This window comes from Mus pahari, chromosome 23, assembly GCF_900095145.1.
Source record: "Mus pahari chromosome 23, PAHARI_EIJ_v1.1, whole genome shotgun sequence".
Lineage (NCBI taxonomy): Eukaryota > Metazoa > Chordata > Mammalia > Rodentia > Muridae > Mus > Mus pahari.
This window is the reverse complement of record NC_034612.1, coordinates 38,625,861-38,645,653: the sequence shown is the minus strand read 5'-3', so window position 1 is coordinate 38,645,653 and position 19,793 is coordinate 38,625,861. Positions and strand designations below refer to the sequence as shown.

Below are 19,793 nucleotides of genomic sequence, written 5' to 3'. Positions count from 1 at the left end.
ATTAAACACACATGGAGAGAAACTACATTAAGAGCGGCTGTGGAAAACCATGGAACCCACAGATGCTGTAATAGGGAAGCCACACTGGGGTGAGCCTGGGCCTCTGTTTTCCTCTACATTTGGATTCTTAGGGAGTTGGGTCTGTGATATAGGCCCCTAGGAGTGTATGGAATGTCTTTAGCCAGGCCGTCACTCAAGAGACAAGTAGGTCCTCTGAAGTGTCCCGTGGTGAGTTCCCATCCGATGAGGGTACACGTGACTGGGGAGATGGTTATGGGGAATGACACAGGCTCCCAGACAATGAGCTCCCTGAGGATAGGGACTGCATAGCTCACATCTGAACTCTCAGCAGCCTGCTGCAGAGCCCTTGGTGCACTTGTGTGCCGAGAGAAAAAGGATGAGTAGCAACAGTTCACATCAGAAGATGTGCTGTTATTTACAAAACGATTTATGTGCCATGCATGAAATCATCCTTAACAGCACCCAGACTTTAGCCTTGGAAGGGAGACAAGGCTGCCTTATAGGTGAGGTCACAGCCGTAGGTAGGTGTAATAGTATCGTGTGGAGACTGCCCTTCTGAAAGGTCTGAGATATGAATAAGGCTCAACTGAATACCTGTGGTTTCTGTATTCTGATCCTAGATCCGTAGTAGACATTATTTTTTCACCTAAATGTTCTAGCACCAGCATTATATTATGCTGTTTTAAATTCACAATACAATTACGTCACCGGGTCAAACAGGGGCTAGGCTGGGAAGTGGGTGAATCTACGTGTAGTCTCCACTACAGATTTAACACGATACCACTATACAGTTTCTGGTCATTTCAATTAAGCAGATTGTAGCTTTATGTCCTTAGGACTTCAGGAAATGTGTGTTCAGACATTGCCTCTGCTTCACAAGAGCCTTGTTTCTGTTGAACTTCCATGGCCTTATTGGAAATCAATGATTGTTTCTGATCTTCAAACTGTCATGTTGAGGAGACCTAAAGATTAACTCACTCAATAAAATGGTTTGAGACTGCAGGATGGGGAGAACTTGCAATAATTAAAACGCATGCTTCTGCACCACGGTGTGGTGTGTCCTATTTTAACTGTGTCTGCACAGTGCGCGAGGGAATTTCTCCGTGCAAGTTGTTTTTCCTCCAACAATCCGCGTGATCATGGCATTTCTGGACACAGGTAGTGACTTTAGTTTAGGGCAAGAGCCTCTAAACTAAACCGAGACAAGGGAGCTATCCTTTCCTAGCAACTGTTGCTATGCGGGGGCGTGGCATCGATGCGGGCAAGGACGCCCCGGCGGCCCCTTCCCCTCACTTGCACGAACTACATTTCCCATGATGCTCCGAGAGGGCTCCGTTGTGACGAAGGGAACAAGCGCAGACGGGGGTGGGGGAGCGGTGGGGGGGGGCGCTAGTCCCAAGTCGCCTCTCGGGCACCAGCAGCCGCCACCGCCGCCATGTTGGGCTGAGGCGATGACAGGAGGCGGCCGGGGCGTGTGGGATTGAGAAGTGGAGGAGGAGGCGGAGAGTCAGGGCTCTGAGGGGGAGCTGTTCCCAAGCTAAGGGAGGAGCCCCCGGAAGACGCCGCGGAAGGCAGGCAGCGAAGCGGAGGCGGCCGGAGCCCAGACGCGATGCGGCCCGACCCGCGCGGCTGCGCTGAGGCGCCCGCGGCCTGAGCCCCCCGGCGCTGCGCTCCGTTCGGCTCGGCCCGGTTCGGCTCGGCTCGGCTCGGTTCGGCTCGACTCGGCTCGGCTCGGCTCGGCGGCCGGCGAGGTCGATGCCCTTGAGCGCGGCTGCGCGCAGCCCGGCTGTGCGGCCCCGCGGCGCGCGCTGAGTTTCTCGGCGGCCCCGGCCGCTCTCAGCTCGGGCGCTCGATGTGTAGCCACATAGTTATCCGTCCACTCCGTCGCCGGGGCTTTAATGAGGACCTGAGTCGCGAGCGCGTGTGAATCACCGCCTGGGCCGGGGAAAGAGGACGGCGCATTTAACCCCCTCCCACCCCGCTCCATGTCCGTGTGTCACTCGGCTCTGTCCACCTGGCGCGGCGGGTCCTGGAGCTGCTCCTGCTGCTGCTGACGATCGGCTCCCCTCGCGCCTCTCGCCCCTGAAGCTCTTGTGCTCCCACGTAACTTCTACTTTTTTTTTTTTAATTTTTTTCCCATTTCTTGGAAAAAACTCAGCACGAACTGATCAGAATTGTGAAGGTTTTTTTTTTTTTTCTTTTTCGATTTTTTTTTTTCCCCGTAGCTCCAGCACTTCTGCTCTTGCTTTTTGTTTTGTTTTCGGCGTAAACCTCTGGCCCACTCTCAAAAGGCAAGATGTCCAGTCATGTCCCGGCGGATATGGTAAGTGAACGATAAGTTCCGACGTTCGGATTGTATTGTGGTTTCCAATCTTATTTAATCGGAAGACGACGCTGGCGTCGGGGCGAAGGTTTCTGGGGCCCGGCGGGGGTGAGAAATGGGGGGCACTTCTGGAAAAGCCAATCTACTTGGCTTTGGAGAAGTTGGCTCTTCTGCCCCCCCCCTTCCCTTTTTCTTTTAGGAAGCACTAGTTTTTGGTGTGGTTTTGGTTCTTCTTTTTATTTCTTTTCTTCTTCTTCTTCTTTTTTTTTTAAACCTCTGGGAGTCACTGGTTCTGTTGTTTTCTAAGTCGCCGGAGGCAGGGAAATGCAGTGGAAGCGGAGGAAATTCCTTCCCGATTGCTTAGAAGGCTCTTAAGGCTTGGATTTAAACGCTTCGGGAAAACGTCAAGGGCTGTGTGGGCACGGCCGGGGACGGGCGCCGCGCTCGATACCTAGGGGAGGAAGAGGCTGTCTGACTCAGTGACAGACAAGATCGTTCAGACTAGGTGCACACTTCATACGTTTCAGGAGCAGCGGCGCTCCTCTTTGGAAAAAGTCTTGCTGTGAGCCCTTCGAAACATCTAGCTGAACCATCAGCTATGACAACTGGAGCTATTTAAATGTTTTTCAATTCTAGGTTTATGGCGCAAAAGGTGCTTTTTTAATATAGATATTCCAAGGTTTCTTGGTACCAAGTAAATTAACAGTTTTGCATTTTAGGTTTTTGTTTGTCTATTGTTTGTTTTAAGCCAGTTAAGCATGTTTATTGAGCCTGGATCACTGGGCGTTGAGAACTGGAAACAAAAAGTGCTCTTGTTTATTGAGGCTTTTTCCTTTGGTTTCTAAATGTTAGGGTTGCGAGTGTGTTGACTGACAGTTACTGTGTAGCCTCACAGTGCTGAGGGCTGGGTTTGTGGGCGCGTGAAGTGACACTTTGCAGTCCTGAAGGCAGACATAATGCAAGTAACTGGGAGATGAATAATCCTTCTGAAAGAATCGAAGTTAATGTAATCATGCCCACTATGTCAAGTTGACATTTAATGTGTATGTATTACAGTGCAAAACCAAAATTGAACTTTGCTAATGGTTGCATTTTTAAAATGTCAAATATTTCTATGGAGGGATGACCTGTTTTACATAATTTTTTAAAAGAAAAGGGCCCTAACTTGTGTAGTTTGACCTTGGTTTAAAGTATTTTGTTTGTTTGCTTTTCCACTTAATATGCTATTCAAATGCAAAGGACCCACTGGGTCTGTCTCCCGGGTGGCCACTTGCAGCCTTTGCTTCCGGAGTCTTTAAACTCAGGCTCTGTCCTTTTAGCTCTTCCTTCTTGATGTGTTCAGGGGGAACAGTCTCCTGCCTGCCTGAGTGGCTGCCAAGGCTCCCTTTACACTATTCTCCAAGTTGCCTGGAGAGGTCTCTACACAGAACTGCAAGTGTTTCTTCCTCTGTTTGATGAGTGATCTGTGGGCTCATAGCCTCCGGCAGAGATTTGCTCTTTGTAAAGCCTCCATTTTATATCATCAGCACAGTGAAGGCTACACCCACCTGAGTGCCATCTATTCTGTCAGAGAAGTTGTAATGAAATAGATGTGTGCAGTTAAAGCAGGGCCACTACTTTCTTTGGGCCCAGTGATAAAGGGAAAGTGGAATGTACAGCTTCAGCCGCACATTGAGGTGATTTTGGGGAATGCCATCTCTGAAGATTGGAAGCTGTGTTGGGTTTGGGGGACTTATGTAGGGGCAAGGTTCTATTGATAGCTGCAGTTACAAACTATCACTACTTGTCTGTCTGAGATTGTGTGTTCAGGCCTTGATGACTCAGTGGTGCTTTGAGATCCCTGATTAAAGGTGATATGCAAGGGCAAAGCAATATTATGTAATAAATATAGAATGCCTTGTGATGCTCCTCAGAGGTAGCCTGTGCAGACTTCCAAGTTCTGAGTGGGTTTCGTGTCTCGTGGTCACCGTGCTGGACAATATGATTGTTTGAGAAAATCCTTTAAACATCCATTTTCCATTACTTAAATTTTAATTTTCTGTCAGAAGGATCTTTGTTTGATAAGAGTGTAGAATTCTCAACACACACACACACACACACACATTATATATAAAATGTTAAGTAAGTACTGCCTTCTTAGAAGTTGTTCATAGCTAAACCCCTCATACCAAAACCTGGCAGTTTGAGTTTGCATTGGTGACTTGAAGGGAGCATGGTTTACCACTTTATGATTTTAAAAGCCATCTCTTCAGGAGCACAGATGTTCCCACCAAGTAATATTTCCTTGCAGCCTGGCTCTAAATTGATTAGGATAGGAACTGTCACAGGCCTGAACTTGTAAGTGCATAATCTCCTTTCTGTTAGGTGCTGTAATATGAACCTTTCAAGTGTTGACAGCTCTCCCCTATGCTACTTAGAAACAAACGTTCTTCTGCTCCTTTACATCTTAATGGTGCTTGTCAGCCCTGGAAACATCCTGCCCAGGAGGTGGGGTGGGGCAATGATGTTAGAACCCCTGCCCTGTTTCATTTGCGGTAATTCCTTCCAGACGGATGATAATTGATAACTCAATTGACATTTGGACAAAGTCTTTTTATGGCTATGATTGTGGCTCATTTTGTGACAAGTATTTTAACACTAGTTTTAATTTTGTGAGTAGCATTTACTAAAAATTTTACTTTTAAGCATTAAGTACATTTTTGTTTTACTGTAAAGAAAATACTTTATCCAAATTTAGAAGGATAAATTGTGTCTGTGGTTAATGCGTTTGTTGCATCTTCTATACAATAATTTGCAAGGAGCCTTCTTTTCACCATTCTGCAGTGTATACACACACACACACACACACACACACACACACACACACACGTTCTAGGATCCTAAGTGTATTTACAGGAGATGCTGATTTTTCTTCCTTGTTAATAGTGATTGAGTTGGAAATACATTTACTGATCTCTCAGTGTAGCAACCTGTGTATGGAAAAAAATCTGAAAATATTGGAGCAGAATTTCATTATAATCATATTTAGACAGTTTTTAAAACTGAGTTCACAATTTGTGGTCTTCCTTGGGCCGTAGTCATTGTTTGTGTCTGTGTAGTGACATGTGGGTGATAGGACTTGGGGGACAGGGAAGACAGGCAAAGATGGTGATGAGGACGATGACCTCACTCTGCATTGGAAACGGTCTCAGCACATGGGATGATAGGATGTGTTCATGAAAGTGTTTCTTCGTTTGGGAAACAACTTAGGACTTTGGACTAGAATTGCACTTTATAGCTTTAGGACATCCATTACATCAAAAATGTATCTGCTAACTACCTGTGAGCCAGGTGTGGTGGTGGTGCACACCTTTAATCCCAGTGCTCTGGAGGCAGAGGCAGGCAGATCCTGTGAGTTCAGGACTGGCCTGGTCTACAAAGTAAGTTTTAGGCTAGCCAGAGGTATACAGTGAGACCCTGTCTCAAAAAGAGAGAGCTAGAGACTATGCGCAGAGAGGCTGTATGAGACAGTGAGGCTGTGTGAGACAGTGAGGCTGTGTGAGACAGTGAGGCTGTGTGAGACAGTGAGGCTGTGTGAGACAGTGAGGCTGTGTGAGACAGTGAGGCTGTATGTATGAGACAGTGAGGCTGTATGTATGAAACAGTGAGGCTGTATGTATGAGACAGTGAGGCTGTATGTATGAGACAGTGAGGCTGTATGTATGAGACAGTGAGGCTGTGTGAGACAGTGAGGCTGTGTGAGACAGTGAGGCTGTGTGAGACAGTGAGGTTGAGGCTGTATGAGACAGTGAGGNGAGACAGTGAGGCTGTGTGAGACAGTGAGGCTGTATGAGACAGTGAGGCTGACAGTGAGGTGTGCTGTTCCCTAAAGCAGCTGATGCTCTGCTTGGTTGGTTGACAAAGCAGGTGCTGGTCAGCAGTGTGTAGTCTGGGGCAAATGGTATGCTGGCAATTGGTTTTGTCAGTACATTTCATATGGTTCATAGAATACTTTAATTGTAATACTTGGTTTATTTCTTCTAGTCATGAAAGAAATATTTTTGGAGCCCTCTAGTGGGCAGGAAATAACTAAAATAAATTTCCTTTTGGTGTGAACTTTGATCGGTTTCCTAAGTTAACATAAAATGACGTGTGAGGAGGAGGAGCCATGTCAGAACAGGAGCCAGAAAACAGAACTGTCACTATGGGAAAAGTGTCCTGAGATGAGATGGGATTCCCTTCCTTGCCTATAATTCCTTTATCATTTTCTTCCTCCTGCCCCACACACTGTTTTTTCTTTTTCCCCGTTGAAGCCGGGAGAGTCCTTCAAGCTCAGGAGCTGAAGTACTGCTTGCGAGGCTGTGTGACGCGATAACAGCACGGTCAGCACCATCTCTCTGTTGAGTGAGTCTCTGGGTTGTTTTATTTGACTGTGCATGATGCCCAGAGTTTGAGCCGAAATAGATTTTACTTTGTTTTTAGGCCCAAGAGTCGACTTTCCTTTCTCTGAATCATTTTCCTCAGTGCTTTGATGATGGTCTTAAACTTGTGAGGTGTGAGGACAAGTGTCCTAGATCTGCTGTGTCCTCCATGGTTTCTAAATCAGAATTGGTGGCTTACAACTGTTGAGAGACATTTTGACTCATGAAGTATACTATGTGTGTTATTTAGAGGAAAGGAAAAGTGTCCCGCACATGCTAGTAGGTAGGAGGTGTATGCTGCCTGCTTTGACTATTTAGTATGGAAACTGTGCTGTTAAAATTTAAAGCGGGAATGTCCTTCTATTAGTCTTAAATGATGCTGACTCTGCTGGTCTTCATGACCTGGAGAGCTCTTTGACTTGTAAGTCTCTTTCTTCATTATAGCCTGGGCAGGCACCCTGGGTTCTTTTGAATTGGTGACTCTTTCCTAGTCCCTGAAGGTTGTGTTTTGAAACAACCAGTGTGATGGTTTTGAGTTGCTACTTTGTTAAAATAGGGTGTAGTGTGCTTAGTTTAACTTTCCTTGTTTCTGTCTTTTTGATTTAAGTACTGGCTATGTTGCCCAGGCTAGCTTCACACTAGTAATCCTCCTGCCTCAGTCTGAGTACTGTGATTATAATGTGGTCCACGAGCCTGTCTAGCTGAGTTTTGATGGCTTAGGGCCAACATTTTGAATGCCTTCAACTCCATTCTGAGTTTACTGCAAAGACTGTAATTGCACATTTCTATATGTAAATGCCAGGCCCTGAGGTTTCTGCCCTTTTTGGATGACTGGTTTATAAATGAAGCGAGGCAAGTCAGTCAGAGTCTGAGAATAAAAATATTAGAACTTGCTTGTGTCTATGTATCTTCTGGCCCCACAGGATAGGTGAGCTTTCCTGCCCCATCCCCCATCTTCACCCCCTTTCTGCTGTCTAGATCATCTGTGAATGGAGTTTGTTGAGGAAGGTGTTAGAATTCTGGGATGAGGTAGCAGCACCTTGAGCACAAATACTCAGGGGTTTTGTGGCTGATCTGCTGTGCCATCCAGTTAATAGAACTGCTGTTGACTTAGCATTGAGATGACGGGCAGAGCTTTATTCTCAAAGACTTTAAATCCCAAGTGAGAAAGTACCTGCTGCTCCGAAGAATCCAGTGCTGTGCAGAGACCATTCCAAGAGCCACTATCTGCTGAAAGGGCTTCTCTGCAAAAAAAATTCTAGTGAATTTGACTCATCAGAAGCAAAAGGCAAAATTGGTTTGCAAAAATTAGAAAAAAAATGACATTCAGAAAAGTTGAATTTTATTTAATCCACAATTTTATAAATTCACAGTTTCATTAGATAGCTGACTTCTAACATAAACATAGTTGGTAGTGGAATGCAAAGTATCATGACCTGGCCAGCTAGTAAGTGTTAGATATATCCTACTCTGGACTTGTGCCTCTTTGTGAGCTAGGCTTTTCATTTTGTCTTAGGAAAGCTCTTAAAACCCCATCAATAATGCTAGCCAAACGGAAGCTGAGGCAGGATGGTCACCGTAGGTTTGAACCTAGCCTGTCTATGAGACCTTGTTTCAAAAAACAGAACAAATAAAATAACAATAATGAAAGAAAGATCAATGTCAAAATAAACTTACCTTCCCTGCTGGTAAGCTTATTTTAAGAACTAGAGAGGCATGTTCAGAAACAACACTCTTATTAATATGCTAATATTTTTAGTGATTGCAAGATTAAAATAGGTTCATACTTTAGTTCTGTGAAGTGAGTAGTGTGACTTATGGAAAGATGTACACATGTTGCAAGTCTGCGAGGAATGGCATAGTACAGAAGCCAGTGTAGTAAGTGACCTAGCTTTCTGGGCGTTCTAGCTGGTGTTTGGAATCAAAATGCTTGCCTGCCCTTCTCTGCTTATGGTTGCTGACTAAAGTTTGCTGGGGATGTGAAAATCAAGCTTTCTGTAGTATAATTCACATTAAGGAAGAGCAAATGATGTCTCAGCAGGTTGTCCAGGAGTCTGTCTTCAGTAAAATAAAATGCCCTGTAGTTGTTGTCTTTAGTTCATGGCCTTGGTCTATCTTTGGTTGCCTAGAGCTCTGTATGTTCAGAGAGAACGAGAAACTTGAGGTGTCTCATAGCTTGGAGCACATGAAGGGAATCTGGGTCTAGTAGTGGCTTTGTGATGGGCATTCTGTGCTCCCCCACCCAAGCAGACAGACACTGCTGAGGTCTCGGGCACATTTTCCTACTGGTGCCTCAGCATCCTTCCCAGATCTTTCCTTGAGTCACTTCCGATTGTTCAGAGTTGAGATAAGACCCACATTATGTAGTTTTGTGGCCTGTTTGGTGACTTTGAGGTTGGCATGGTTTTAGAGAGGCCTGCTGCTGGGCTGGGGGCTTCCTTTAAGCATATGGGCACGTTGAGTTGTCATCTTTTTTTTTTTTTTTTTTAAGATTTACTTATTTTATGTATACGAGTACACTGTCGCTGTACAGATGGTTGTTAACCATCTTGTGGTTGCTGGGAATTGAATTCAGGACCTCTGCTCTCAGACCCAAGATTTATTATTATATCTAAGTACACTGTAGCTGTCTTCAGACACACCAGAAGAGGGCGTCAGACCTCATTTTGGATGGTTGTGAGCCACTATGTAGTTGTTGGGATTTGAACTCAGGACCTGTGGAAGAGCAGTCAGTGCTCTTAACCACTGAGCCATCTCTCCAGCTCTGCCTTGAGTCTTCTTCTGTTCGCATTTGTTACACTGTAGACCTTCCCTGTTCAGGTGCCTCTCAGAATGCTTCCTGTATGTAGCACCTAGGTTGCTGTAGATGCTGAGTGCTCCCAAGTCTTTTGCGTCTATCCCCATGCTGGCTGCTTATCTACCATGTAGACTATCGACCGAGTGAAACCTGCTAGCAATTTTAGTGGTCTCTCTTCTCTGGGCAGTATTCCATGACTGGATTTACTTTTTGTAATGACTAGCTTTTGAGGAGAAAATGTTCTTTCTGATAAAGAAAACTGTTGAAGGTCAGCATTATATCTCAGCAACACTTTACTATGTCTAGACAAAATATTCTTGTGATATGTTTGATTTTCTTTAATAGAAAATTACAATTTTGCTTTAGAAATACTTGTTTTTTTTTATGCAGTCACATAAACATCTATACAAATAAGGATAAAATCACATTGTAGCCAGGAGTGGTGGCTCACGCCTTTAATCCCAGCACTCGGGAGGCAGAGGCAGGCGGATTTCTGAGTTCAAGGCTAGCCTGGTCTACAGAGTGAGTTCCAGGACAGTCAGGGCTATACAGAGAAACCCTGTCTTGAAAAACTAAAACAAACAAACAAACAAAAAAACCAAAAAAAAAAACAACCCACATTGTAATAGAATCATGGCTATTCTCAAACATGCCTTCTGTCTTGTGAGCAGTCCTTAAAAGAAAGTTCTTAGGAATGTAGTTGTTGTGCCAAAAAAATAGGTCAGTTATTGAAGTCATAGATGGGAAGGTACCAATTTCATAATTAAAAGACAAAGCAAAACCCTTGACCTTCCAGTTGAATGTGGCTATTTCACTACGTCCTCCCTCCTCTTCTCTCCTCTCCTCTCCCTTCCCTTTGGCTTTTGTTTTGAGTCCAGGTCCAGGTCTCCGGTATATCTGGATAGCCCAGGCTATTAAGGATCTCCATCCTCTTGGCTCAGCCTCCTGAGTGCTGGGATTAGAAGCATGTGTGGAGGTCACAGGAAAACATTGGATCTCCTGGAACTGGATTTACTAATAGTTATAAATGATAATGTAGGAATTGAACCTGGGTCTCTGCAAGAGCAGCAAAGTGCTCTGAGCCATCTCTCCAGGTCCACATTTTTTAGTATGCTAGCTTATTCCTCACATCAGATGCTTTTGATTTTGTTCATGAAAAAGGCTGATTAACAATTTTAATTTCTTGTAAAAATCTTTGGCAGATCTAGGTGTCAAGATTACCTTGACCTCATAAAATGATCTGGGAAACATTTCATAATTTTTTGGTAAGAATTTGTGAGTATTGATGTCATTTCATCCATAAATGTTCCAAGGAATTCAGTAGCAGCACCACAGGACCAGCTTGGTTTTATTTTATTTATTTATTTATTTATTTATTTATTTATTTATTTATTTATCTGCAGATTATTGGTGACATTTCCTCGGCACCTGCAGGACTATCTGCATCCTTACTATGTCAGGTTTTGCTTTTTCAGGGTTTTGACAGGTTACCTGAATTCACCTCAACTTAAATTTTTTCAGCTGGTCATGTTGGTGGCCCCTGCTTTTAAAACTTATCTGCTCCTGGTGGCGCAGGCCTTTAATCCCAGCACTCGGGAGGCAGAGGCAGGCGGATTTCTGAGTTCGAGGCCAGCCTGGTCTACCAAGTGAGTACCAGGACAGCCAGAGCTATACAGAGAAACCCTGTCTCGAAAAACCAAAAAAAAAAAAAAAAAAAAAACTTATCTGCTTATTAGTAACCTGTGTCTCCTTATCTTGGTGATTGCAGGAAGCCAACTTCAAATTCATCTTCTGCTAGTTCCTATTTTATCTTTTTCCTTCTACTTTAACAGAATTTGCTTGCTGTTCTTAAATCTTTCGTCCATCGCCAGCCCTCCCATTTTAGTACACTTGTTCATTTGTGTAGGAAAACTCCCTCTACATAACAATTTAACTAGGCCATGCAAGTCTAATTTATGTTCTTTTTATTATCACTTAATTCAAAACATTTTTAAATTTCAAAAATAATTCACAGAACTTTAAGATTTCCACTGTACTGTTTCTGTTGACCCATGGGTTACTTAGAAATGGGTTCTACACCATTTAAGCAGTGGGAATTTTCTACCTGTGTTCTGTTATTGGCATGTTTCATGTTGCTATGACCTGGGGCCTGGATGTCATGGGGCCATGACGTCACAGATGGGTTGTTTGTTGAGAGCTACCTACTGTACAGCTTTTGAAACCTGGGTGTGATGTACCATCTGTATCAACTAAGTCACACTTACTAGTCATGATCAGTCTAGTCTGTCTGTATTGACTTGCTCTGCTTCTGAGATTCTGGAGTTGGAACTTTTGAGGCAGCACTGAGCTGTTCCTGTAGCACTGCTGACCTTTCCACCCTACCATTCAGTTGAAAGAAGTACAATTTCCACCGGGCTTGGTGGCGCACGCCTTTAATCGCAGCACTTGGGAGGCAGAGGCAGGTGGATTTCTGAGTTTGAGGCCAGCCACCTGGTCTACAAAGAGAGTTCCAAGACAGCCAGGGCAATACAGAGAAACCCTGTCTCAAAAAAAAAAAAAAAGTACAATTTCCAAATTTGTGCTGTGTGATCTCCCCTTCTCTGAAGTCTGCCTTGTGCATGTGAGGCTGGGTCGTTGCCTGTGAATGCATTCCTTAGTGTTCCACTTCCTGTGGGAGCCGTGACTTTTCTTTGGCTCTGAAATGAGTCTGGGCCCCGTGGGCTCTGCTGTTACAGTATGATAACCGATGATCCATGCCTTCTCTGGGTCTCTTTTCCACCCCGCCGTCAGTCCTTCCTGTTTCTTGCTTCCTGTTAGAAAGCATATTTACTCCACTCCTTAGTGTGTTATCAGTCTTCCTGCTGGTCTTTACTGCTTACCCCAGAGATAACCTTTCTCTTTGCTTTACTTGGGCCTGGGGTAAAGTTACTGTCTTCACTCTCAGGAAAAAGGAAGCCATTTACTATGTCTTAGTCCTATCTATTCCTCTTTAACTCTTTGGTATATTTTAAACCAAAGATATCATTGTTGTTGATAATAATAGTAACAGCGGTAATAGCAGTAATGCTGTTGTTTAGAAAGTCAGTACTGCTGGGCGTGGTGGCGCACGCCTTTAATCCTAGTACTTGGGAGGCAGAGGCAGGCGGGTTTCTGAGTTCGAGGCCAGCCTGGTCTACAGAGTAAGTTCCAGGACAGCCAAGACTACCTAGAGAAATTCTGTCTCAAAAAACAAAAACAAAACCAAAAATAACAAACAAACAAAAGGAAGTCAGTACTTAGATTATCCTAACAGTTACACTCTGGGATCTATATCCCCACAGTGTTTGAATCTGGGTGATTTTCCTTTCACTTAACAAACTCCTCTCCGTGTTGTTTTTTGTGCAATGAAGTCTCTGTGTTGTGAAAACATGTGCATGTTCCTTCTTTAGATTTAGGCTCTGTAGCATGAGCTCCCTCAGGGTAGTCAGTTCTCAGTGCAGGCAGCCTCCCTCCCTGAACCTACAGCCAGTCAGCCTTTGTGCCTCTCGTCCTTTTAATGGCCAGTATCTTTGCTGCCTTTAGGATTTTAATTTGTCTTTGGTTCTTAGGCATTATGATTTGTGCAGAGCCTTTTCTGGTAGTTATTTTGTAGTTTGTAGATGCCTTCTTTGAATTTGCTTTTGTCTCTCCACCTTTTGTCACTTGGAAATTTTCCTAGTATGTGCTCTGTTTTTGAGACAGTTTTCTTTGTGGCTTTAGCTAGTCTTAACCCCATGATCCTCCCTTCTCAGCTGAGTGCTGGCTTCACAAGCATCCCTAAATACACATATGCTACATGTATTCAGTTGTCTTTGTTTCCTTTTAGATTTGCCTTATACTGATGTTGGGTTGTTTCATGGTTCCCATTGGTCCCCCACCCCTGTGTCCATTTGGATATTTTCTGCTAACCTTTCTTCTGATTTCATTTATCTTTTCTTTCCAATATCCAATTACTTTGAAGTCCTAAAGTGCATGTATGTTCAGTGTCTCACTGTATGTCTTCTTGGGTGCATTATTCATTGCTATTTTATTCTCTTGTTTTTTTATTATCTGATTGTTTTCCTTGGATTATGATGAAAGAAATTGTAGCACTGAAGGACAGTTTCTCCAAGTAGGAGCTTAGCAGTTAAAGGCACATTCTCACATGGACTCCCCTGTGATTGAGATACAACATGTGGCCAGGTTCAGCATATTTTGATAGCTTCCCATCTGGTGTGTGGCCCTCTCAAGGTCTGAGTTGAAGTTTGACGTATATACCAAGATGCTTCTTGTTGGTAAGTTATAGATTTCAAGAATAGTGAGGCCAGCTGAGAATCCTTCTTAGCTTTGTGTTTGGCCTCTTTGGGCTTTCCTGATTCTCACTGTGCTGTGATTCAGCATGTGTCGTGAGGACAGAGGTTGAGTGGCTGTGTCGGGCTTGCTACTTTGAGGGTCCCTTTTACCTGGGTCCTTTAGGTCCTGGGTAGTTTGGTAGTACCGAATCCCAGGGTTTGTCTTTGTGTGCCGGTGAGGTGGATTAAGCTTTCACTGGCTGGCACCTTTCCTAGTCATTAGCAAGTGCCCAAAGAGGATGGCATCTTCCCATGCCCTTGTCCGTGCCTTCTCTCTGTCTTCAAAGAGCCAGATTATGGAGACAGAGATGGTCATAGTGTGTTATAGTCGATTTTTTTTCGGTGGAAAGTTGTGCTTCTGGCTTTGTTTACTACAAATTTAAAGTGATCTCATTTTCTTCCTCATTAATTTGGGCAGCAAACATTTTTAGATGCCACTGTGTTGGTTAGAGTCTGTCGATAGTTGGAGCCAATTATTTTCCTGCAAGTCTCTTAAATCAGTTCCCTTACGTTGTCCTTCCCACCTTCAGCCTCCATGAGACTTCTGTTACTGAATGCCTTGCATCCTTTCTCCAGATTTGCTTTTTTGAAAACCTCTCATTTGGCTGTTTTGCTTGACAGTGGCCAGGTCATTCACTGGCTGATGGGACCAGGCTCCCAGCTAGGGTAGCATTCAGGCTTCGGCAGTTTGGGTTACGGTCCTGTCTCATATCCTACAGTTGCCCTGCTTGGCCACAAATCTTGCCCTTTTCCTGTCTTACTTCTCTTTCTTCCTTGCTGTCTGGTCTTCCCTTTAGGCCTAAAATGTGCCTCTTCTCCTTTGTGGTGTTAGTGTCTCGGTGCTGTCTAGTGTCATCAGGCATCACTTGGTATGGCACTTAGTGTGCCAACAGAGACAGTCTTTCAAAGCTGTCTCTTTAGAGAGACAAGAAAAACACCAGTGTGGCAGAATGGTTTTTCCCTTTGGTATTAAGCACCAGAGGGACAGTACTGACATTCTGTCCAGATGTTGGCATCTTTGGTTCTGATGGTTCAGGGATGTGTGGGGAAAAGTTACAGTATTACTTGCTGTGTAAGGCTGCATGAACAAAGTTGTCCGCAGGTTGATAAAGGATAGGAATGTTGCTCATTGGTCTACAATCAGATTAGGCACCACTGAATCTTTTGCTCGCATAAATACTGCGATAGTAACCATTGCTGTTCCCTCACTGGACAAAGGCGGAGGACAGAGACGGCTTCTTTTTCTATCTCCTTGCCTGTGCCTTGCACAATACTGTCAATCCCAAAGATGTGAGGAGAAAGACCACAGACCCAGCTCATCATGGCCAAACTCATAAAAGCAAACTTTTTTTTTTTTTTTTTTAATTTCTGTCTAACTACTGCCTCCTCCTAAGGCGGGTTTGAGAGGTCAGCGTAGGATGTGAGGAAGACAAGCAAGGTTTTTATAGCTTCTATAGGGAGTTTACAAATGGAGGATTTGGAGGGCAAAATAGGTGGGGTTACAGGAGCAGAACGTAAGCATAACAAGTTGGTTATGAGGATCTTCTGAAACAGAGATGTGGTTGCAAGATGGTTGGAACAAGGTAGTCATAGTAAGAGATTGTCAGGATAGTCCTAACAACCTTTTGAAATGAAGGTAGGGTTGCAATATGGTCATTACAACTTCTTGAAACAAAGAGGTGGTTGCTGTTTCCTGGAACAGGCAGTATAGAATTATTTGTAGTTAAGGTTACAAGTAGGACATAGCCCAAGCCTTGAGAAACAGATTTAATTATAAACAGATGATCCTAGTTTGTCTTTATTATAAGATGTCTTTCTAGCCTAAGATGGAGGCTGGCTGGTTACCAGTACCTAGTCCAGTACCTAACACAGAGAATACTCAAAAAATGTTGACTAGCCCTGTAGCTCTGTGCAGTAAGCTAGCCACTAGACAGCTGTCACTGCTGAGAAATTCTAGTGTGTCAGAGGACCATATTTAACTGAAGTAGAAATAGATACATGTAGCTGGTGGCTACTTTGTCAGACAGGGGAGTAATACACTTGCCTTTTCAATGAAGTGAATGGACCTCTGTGACGTGTGTATGTGTGTGTGTGTGTGTGTGTGTGTGTGTGTGTGTGTGTGTTTATGTTTACAGGTGTGCATGCATGGACATGTGGAGGCCAAAGGTGTGGAGGTCTTCCTAAGTCTCTGTCTACATTACTTTTGAGATCAGACAGGACCTTTCACTGAACTTGAGGCTCATCCATTAGTTACACTGGTTGGCCAGTGAACTCTAGAGAGCTACCCATCCGTTCCGCCCAGTGATGGAGTTACAGATTTATTCTACTGTGCACAGCTTTTATACAAGTGTGGAGGAGCTGAACTCAAGTTTGCACAGCAAACACTTTACCCTCGAGCCATTTTTCCAGCTTTTCCCAAAACCTTGTACCATTTTCCCCCAATTTTAGCTACATACAGTCTGTCCTTTTTATCTGTGTGCATTTAAATTTCTAAACTAATTGTCTTATTGTCTTATTCTAATTTGTAACTAATTAGAAAAACAATAGAATGATTATAAAACAAAACATTTTAAAGAGAGTATTGTTTATGAAATTCTGTTTCTTAGATTGGAATGCTGTTAATGCTTTCCCTCTCTACCATTTAAACTGTGTGTATGTGTGTGTGTGTGTGTGTGTGTGTGTGTGTGTGTGTGTGTGTATACATGTACATGACCAGTGATGGATTTTGAAGTCTAGGAAAGTCTCAAAGATACAGTTTAGTGTTCTATCTCTTTGCAGGCAGTGTACATTCATTCATGATATGAAAATCTTTAGGTCTCTTGAGTTTTTCTCTTTCCTCCCAGGTGCTGGAGTTACAAGAATAAGCTACCATGCTTGGCTATTTTTTGCTTTTAAAGTTTTTATTTTAGGGGGTTCTACAGTATTCGATATGGTTGTGAAATTGATTACAAACATTTTGTAATTTTACTTTAGTAATTATTTTTAAAAGGTTTTAAATATTATTTTTAATTATATGTATGTATCTGTATTAGGTGTGATTTGTACAGGTGCCCATGGAGACCAGAAGAGGACATTGGGTCCCCTAGAACTGAAATTACAGGCCATAGAAAGCTATTATATGGGTGCTGGGAACTGAACTTGGGTCCTTTGCAAGAGCAGCCAGTGAGCCATCTGACCTAGAAAGATTAAAGTTAGATTTACCAATGAACTATGGTAGAATGGCTACAATTTGATTATTTACTCCCAACAACTGTGATTATTATGAAATAGTATAGCTATCTCTGTGTGTGTGTGCACGTGCGTGTGTGTTTCTTTTCTGTGTCACAGTTAGATGTTTCATTGTTTTCTATGGTCAGTTTGGTCAGTTTAGTGGAGTAAGGGAGACTTTCTCTCTGATGAAGCTGGTGTAATCAAATACATGTCTTGTTAATAGATTAAGGAAATGGTAAACATTTCAGTACTGAAATGGTAAACGTTTCAATACAGATCCTTTTCGTACCTAAGTCTTCTTGCCTTGTGTAACTTTCAGCAGTTAAATACAGTTCAGTGAGCAGGGCTTATTGATGGGTCATCTGAGCACTAGTCTAAGTGCTTTATACATGGTAATTTCATAAAAGTTTCCTGTAATTCTCTGAGGTAGGTATCACCCTATTTACAGGCAAGGAAGCCAAAATGGGACTTTAAAGCAATTTGCTGCTACCCGATGAAGCCAGGATTTAAACCCAAGTATGGTTTCCAGTGCCTATTAGGACTCAACAAAGGTGTACTGCACTATTTAGTAGGAGGAACATAGAAGCTGGTGGGGTGCTGTACACTGTGACCTCAGTGTGGCATCTGAGCAGGGAGGGCTGAGGACTGCAGGACATTGTGACGCCCTGTCTGGAAGAAGGACAGCAAGACAGCAGAAGCAGAGGCCGCACTCATCTAGCACAGATGCAGCAGCTGCAAGCTCAGCTCAGGGTCTTTGGCGTTTGGTCAAGCTCATTGCACATATCATAGCCATAACCTAATCTATAGGTTTTAGCGCTATTCATAGGTAAGGTGTTAGGACGGCAGACAAAGAATAGAGTGGAAAATAGCTCACATGAAAAAAGGCACACATAGTTTTGACTGTTGAACACAATTTCAAATGATAGGAACCATGAGTGGAAAACCAGTGGGTTGCAAGGAATGCGGAACATTGGTTCTACTGTTAAGAGGCTGAGGGCTTCTCTCCTAGTCTGTTGATCCTCTTCTACCTCATTGTGGGTGGCTCACATACCCCAAAGCAAGAAAGTAGCCCGTGTTAGTGCTGGGAGTTAAGAGACCCTGTTAGCCTTTAGCCAAACAGTATAGATAAAACTTTGAGGGGCTCTCAAGGGATTTATCCTTGTAGCTTCCTATAGAAAAGTTTTGGATTGGGGATTGCAAAGGTGCTTATTGTCCTTGAGTTACCTTGAGTTGTCTCAGCTCTTGCTGTCCATTCCTTGACATTAATGAGGTTGATTATTAATTCTGAGTTAAAGGCCACATCCTTGGATTCTCTCTGAATTGTTTCTAATTTGCCAATATGGTTCTTTTCTAACCTTTTCTTTCCTTACAAAAAATGATGGCCTTTTTGATGAAAGAATAGTTTTGTAAAATGAACATAAAAAGAAAGCTGACAATATGTGATTATATAACTTAATTTTATTATATATAATATATATTATATAATTATTTTCAAAGCATCCATAATTCTTTAATCATGCCTTAAAAGTCATCAGTAATAATATTATCAAGATTTCCAACACAAAGCTTATAGAGTCACTATTACACTTTCTTGTATCATTTTGAAACAAAGACTTTTACAAATGGAACAGTTAAGAATGTTTTGGGGTTTTTTTGTTTTTTGCTTTTGTTTTTTTTTGGGGGGGGGGTTCGAGACAGGGTTTCTCTGTGTAGCCTTGGCTGGCCTGGAACTCACTCTGTAGAGCAGGCTGGCCTCGGACTCAGAAATCCACCTGCCTCTGCCTCTCAAGTGCTGGGATCAAAGGCGTGGGCCTCCACTGCCCAGCAAGAATGTTTTTAAATGGCTTTTGTTTTGTGAACATTGAGAAAGGGGGAGAGCATTTCAGGAGAATTTTTGAGTTCTTGGGTCTTATTTAAGTCTTGCTGTGTGAATATGCAAACTATTAACATACTAGCTGTTAGTGTTGACCACAAAACACATTTGTAACATACATGTTATATGAAATAAACACTTTTAAAATATGGTAAAGTTAACAGTTACAAAAAGTGCATCATTGTTTAGAAATAGCTCTTGGTCAGAGAAATAGCCTTAAAATGATTGATCTGCTTTCTGTGAGAACTCATTAGGCTTCTTTCTTCCTTTTTTATTGGCAGGGAAAGGAAGGAAGCAAACAGTGTTTATACTCTGGTCAAGTGACCTAAACCTCCTTTTCCTTTGCTTTATATGAGATTAGCTGTTTCTTAAATAATTGATGTGAAGTGTCTCTGAATTCCTGTGGTTTGAAGGCTTTACAGATATCAACTTTCTCTTCCTGACTGAAAGGATGTGTGTGATAGTATCCTTTCCTCCTTAGTTTAAATTTAGATGTCTCGATCGTGAATAAGAAATCTTGTGAGTGGTGATCTGGGGTAGTTTTCTTATTTTCCTTTCTTGCAGGAGCTAGATGGTGGGGTAGTGCAGCTCTGGGCAGTGCATTTGCATGTAATAAATGGTGTACTAGGGACCTGCATTGAGAACCTAAGATACAGTTTCTCAGTGAACCACATTGATCTGCCAGACTGGCAGCTGGATCAAATCATTAAAGAAGACTTTGTTACCAGTTCATGGTAGAACAAGTGGTTATGCCAGCTAGCTCTCACTGGTTGCCAGGTTGGTCATATTCCTGCATCAGATAGAATTGTGGCTCTTTGAC

At 43.1% G+C, this 19,793-nt stretch overlaps 1 protein-coding gene across 1 annotated transcript in view; it reads left to right on the top strand.

Annotated features, from left to right (window-relative positions):
* Nucleotides 1-1,752: 1,752 nt before the first annotated feature.
* The window catches only part of Ubl3 (ubiquitin like 3), a 49,943-nt gene continuing 31,902 nt past the window's right edge, over nt 1,753-19,793 (top strand). Inside the window, exon 1 of the mRNA XM_029533583.1 lies at nt 1,753-2,344. Within this exon, the coding sequence (XP_029389443.1) occupies nt 2,318-2,344 (27 nt within the window). The 5' untranslated portion in view covers nt 1,753-2,317. The remainder of the gene's footprint in view (nt 2,345-19,793) is intronic.